At 57.7% G+C, this 4933-nt stretch overlaps 1 protein-coding gene across 1 annotated transcript in view; it reads left to right on the top strand.

The window, feature by feature from the left end:
* PRDM13 (PR/SET domain 13) overlaps nucleotides 1-4933 on the top strand; it is a 7299-nt gene that overhangs the window by 1030 nt on the left and 1336 nt on the right. Inside the window, exons 2-4 of the mRNA XM_026059289.1 lie at nucleotides 1072-1203; nucleotides 1300-1472; nucleotides 3450-3594. Of these exons, the coding sequence (XP_025915074.1) occupies nucleotides 1072-1203; nucleotides 1300-1472; nucleotides 3450-3594 (450 nt within the window). The remainder of the gene's footprint in view (nucleotides 1-1071; nucleotides 1204-1299; nucleotides 1473-3449; nucleotides 3595-4933) is intronic.

Genomic DNA, 4933 nt, shown 5'->3' with positions numbered 1-4933 from the left:
CGGCCGCAGGTGCGGGCGGCCCCGCGCCCGGCTGAGCGCCGCCCGGCCTCTCTGCAAGCCCCTGGGCCAGCTCGGAGCGCCGGAGACGCAATAACCCGCACAGCCGCAGCGGGACGGGGGTGACAGGCAATGTCTGAGCTGAGGAAATGGGCGACTCCTCGCTTAAAGGGGCGCGCAGGAGGTGGCGAGGGGCACTTACCCGTTCAGCAGGCTTTTCGGGGGTCTGGGGACGAGAGTGCCGCAGCCGAGCCCGCCTTCCATCCCCCCGTGCTCACGCGTTCCGCTCGGATTTTTAATGCCCTTTAATTGTTTTTAAACGCTCTGCCAGCCCACTCAAATTTATTTCTCATCTGGCTCCATTGGTTTCTCGCTGTAGACTGCTTTGTTCCGATGACTTTTATTGCACGGTCATTGAGCGAATGGGCACTTCATTTTCTCTTTGTGTGGGCAAGCAGATTATGAAGTATGGGGCTACAGAGACTTGGTAGCTAACCAGAATCCTCTCCTCTTTCCCCCTCCCGCCTCCCAACAAGTCATGTATTTCACGATCGTTCTGCACGGATTCAGAGGCTGCACAAATTCTTCAGAATCGGCTAATAACATTTACCTGGGCATTTAATATAGCGTAAAGCTGACTGCAGCCACTGCGACTGAACAAGGTGCATTTGGGCCAGTGGAGCCCAAGGGAAAAATGACATTTATCCTCGTAATGCCGCACACTGCTACAGCATTTTCCCCCAGGCACGAGCTCTTTCATCCTTCCTCCCGCAGAGCAGCATGTTACTGCAAGCCCCTCTCAGTTCTTTCAAGGCACCTGCAAGTCGAGGAGGGTCCAGCTCAAAGAGGAGTAAGGATGGACGAGTCTAACTGGTGGAAAAAATGAGATGCTGTCGCCGCTCTTTCCCAGCTGTGATTCACAGGCACTTGCTACCTGGTTGCCTGGGCAAGGGGAGAGCTCAGGGGTGGCAGGCGGGCCGGCAGGCAGGGGCACGGGTGAGCTCTTTGCTTTCTTTCTGCTCTGTCTCGCGTGGGCGCCGAGTGGGAATGACAGCGGTGCCGCCTGTGTTGCAGGTGCGGATGGTGAGAGGGGAGCTAGTGGACGAAGCCGGGAGCTCAGCTCTGGAGTGGATAGGGTTAATCCGGGCTGCCCGCAACTCCCAAGAGCAGACCCTGGAGGCTGTGGCGGATCTGCCAGGAGGACAGGTACCCCACTCGCGGCTCCGGGCCAGCCTGGCACCGCTCTCCGCCAGCTGTGTCCCCTCTCAAGGCTCCTGAAGAAGTTGCCTTTCTCCCCCACAGATCTTCTACCGGGCGCTGCGAGATGTCCAGCCAGGAGAGGAGCTCACCGTGTGGTACTCCAACCCGCTGGCTCAGTGGTTTGACATGCCCATCATTGCCACTCCGACGCACGACGAGAAAGGTGTGGGTGCCGGGGCACCGTCCGCGGGGGTGGTTTCTGCGCGGGAGTGGGGGTGAGGGGTACAATAAAACTCCCGGGGCTCCTTTCTGAGAAAAAAATCATCACGGCATTGCCACTTTCATAGTTTTATATCCGCGCACACGCACACACATATATGTGCACACGTGTGTGTGAGTAGGTACAGCCATTAATTTCAGATCGGCTGCTTAATTGACATCTTTGACGGGAGCTAAAAATGCGCCAGGCAAACGTAAGCCATTCAAATATACGCTCTCAGAGAAATTAATACCAGCACAGCTGCAGTGACTTTTAACCTGCCACCCTTTAAAATAAGACTCCATCTGCTCATTTTAAGGGGTGATATATTGACTTGGTATGTATGGAAAGGCCCGCATGCCTCGAGTCGTTCCGTCATGGGCACAATTTTATGATCTTTTGATAGAAAAATGGGATTTTATGAAACAATGCTAGCGTTGTTATGCGAGACAGCAATTTATCTTCATACGTCTTAAAAACGCTGTTTTCACCGTGTGTGTTCCTTGTGCAGAGCTTCAGATGCTCTTTTCAGGTTGTATTGAGGACAGTGACCTTCTAGTGCTCAGACTGACGTAGTCGCGCCAAAACGGGTAATGGTCAGTTTGTGTGAATTAGGTTGCATTAGGTAAAAATAAAGTCGGCGTCAAATAAGTATGCCGAGGATGTCAAGCAAGGGAGAGGCGTCAGTCTTGGATCGCTTGTTTCAGTCCGCAAGCCAATTCTCAGCTGGAATTGTACCAGTCCCTTTTACGGTGTTTTAAAAATCGATAGCGTGGGTAGCATATGAGAAGGGGGGAAGAGAGTATTTATAAACATGGACTGCTTCGGGGTTCATCTGTCGCGCTTGCCTGGCGGCGGGCACGTCCTCCGGCGCTGCTGCGCGGCCGGACGTTGCGGCCGCGGAGGGCCGCGCAGCGGGGCCGCCCCGTCGGGGACAGCGCGCAAAGCTCACGGCGGTCCCCCAGGTCCTGCGCCTTCCCCAGCACGGCGTCGCGCAGCCTGTCCCCGAGAGAGGAGCGAGGACAAGACCCGGCCGGGGGCTGAGGCTCTAGCCCTCCTTACGCCTCAGGGCAGCCAGGATCAGGCCCGTCCCCGGCGGCACTAAAAGGACATCGCTTGCCAGGCTTGGCGATGGCAATTAATTTTCAGGCGAACACGTGCGATGCGCAAAAGTTCCTGCTTGCACTGAAGCTGCGCCCGGAGAAGAGATTCGTGGTCACGTTTCTGTTCCTCCCACCAAGCGCGGCGAGGCCGTGGGTCTGAGGCGGGGGGTCTCCTTAACGCAGCCGGGGCACTGGCGAAGATCTCCGACTGCAGGAAGGACGAAGCGGTGATGGGCTCTGACCCCTCTCTCCAGCGGACTCTGTCTTTGCGTGGGTAGCCGGCGCTCCTCGGGAGAAGTGACAAGACAGCTCGGGTCTGCCAAAAGCACGCAGCGTGTGGCATCTTCCTTAAGTCACAGCGGGGTTAAGTCGCAAACTGACCCCGCAAATCTGCTGTTTCTCCAGCTCCATAGTTTCCAGACTAATCAATACGGATTCAGAATATAAGGGGTGTATCAAAATGCGATGCATTCTTCTTCTATGGCTAGCATGACGGAAAAAGAGTGGGAGAGATTCATAGAGAGCTTTATTTTTTAAAGTTTGGAAATATTTTGAACGAACGCATTTAACCCCATTGATCTGGTTTTGCCGTGATGAACAAGGGTGTCTTTTTCTTTTTCTTTGTTTTTGTTTTTCCCAAGCGATCGTTGCCTGGGCTTGATTTTAGCTGGGGGAAGTCACCCGTTCAGCTCCAGGATCGCTCACGGGACGAAGCTTAGCTGGTCTCGCCACGCTTTTGCAGACAACCAAAGCCGAGCAGCACCTTTGAAAAGCGCTACAAAGCCAAGGTTTCTGAGCCAACGCATTAGGATTTAGACCGGGGAGGTTCCTGACTGCAAGCCTTTCAGACCTTAACGCTAGTTTACCTGTTTTTCAATGCAATGCAATAGGATTACTGCAGTGGTTCAGCCTCCCACTGCCCCTGAACAGTCAGACATGCTCCCGCCTTCCTTCCCAGCTCAGCCCAACAGCGTGAAAAAATACCCGACAACCGATGCGAGATTCCCGCAGAGCCGGAAACCCTCCTACTTCAAGGCAAGCGAGGAAGCGACACGCACAACCCGCGCAAACGTGGGATCCATTTTAATCCTTCCGTGCCGCTTGGCATCCAGGCGTCCCGAGGAGAGCCAAGACTTCTCCTATCCTCAACGGCCCTGAACGCACGAGCTGCCACTGGTTGATCCCCGGGAGCCAAACGTCACCCGGAAAGGCCGCTTGGAGGCTGGCAGCGGCTGCAGGTCCCTGCGGGGGCCGGAGCGCGGAGCCGGCCCCGCTCGCGCGTGGGGCGCCCCACGCCGCGCTCGCCGAAACATTCATTTAAAGTGTTCCCAGCTCCAGCACGAGCTCTCGCCTCTGTTCGGCGCGTTTCCTCGCGTTTGGCTTTTTAGGGCATAAGCTCTTAAGCAAGGACCGGTTGTTAACGCGTAAGGTGGGCTACGGCTTGTAGGAACTTCAGTGGCTTTTGAAATACCTTATCGGTGTATTTTGGTGACTGAGGTGAATAAGAGCGAGACAGAGATGGATAAATAGATATAGATACACAGCTGGATAGCTGGCAGCATAGACAGGCAGACAGATAGACAGACTGCCCGCCGAGGCAATGTTTCATCGTCAGGGCTGGGAAAAGGCGCCTCCTTGGAAGGACTTTCCCCACTAGCAGGGCCAGGAGCAGGAAAAGGAAATCTGCGCCTTCACCGTGCCGGGCAGCCCTCACACAGCCGCAGCCACCGGGTTCTGTTCCGCTTGAGAGAAGCCGAAACGTTTAGGGCCGGGGCACAAAGGGCACTGTCCCCTGAAAGGGGACGATTACATATGGCCCATACATATCGGATATTGTCTCGCCGCGTAATGAGGGGCTCACGATCATTAGATTGGCCTTTGTTCGCGGCAGCCGACTCCCTGACATACGCTGCCTCTTCTGCAAGCGCCAACAGATGGGCCCCCCGACAGACGACTCGCGGCAGCAGCTGCTCCCCCCGGCCCCACGGCGCCCGTCCGCGGGCGCGCACCCTGGCCCGCGCAGCGCCCGCGCCTCGCCGCGGGTCGGGCCGGGCCGGGCCGGGGGCCGTGCGGGCCGTGCGGGCGGACCGGGGGGCGCCCCCCGCCGCGGGAGCCGCCGGGAGGCGGGGGGCCGGGCCGGGCCGAGGAGCGGTGGGTGCGCGGGGCGGAGCGGGACGAGGGCCGGTGGGGCGCCGCTGACGGGCCGCTGCGCTTCCCTCCGCAGGCGAGGAGCGGTACATCTGCTGGTACTGCTGGAGGACCTTCAAGTACCCCAACAGCCTCAAGGCCCACGTCCACTTCCACTGCGCGCTGAGCCACGGCCGGCCCTTCCTGCACCACGAGCACGGCCGCCCCGCCGAGGCCTTCGGGCTCG

Source organism: Apteryx rowi, unplaced genomic scaffold, assembly GCF_003343035.1.
Source record: "Apteryx rowi isolate R43461 unplaced genomic scaffold, aptRow1 scaffold_155, whole genome shotgun sequence".
Classification (NCBI taxonomy): domain Eukaryota; kingdom Metazoa; phylum Chordata; class Aves; order Apterygiformes; family Apterygidae; genus Apteryx; species Apteryx rowi.
This window is presented reverse-complemented; position numbering and strand designations above follow the sequence as displayed.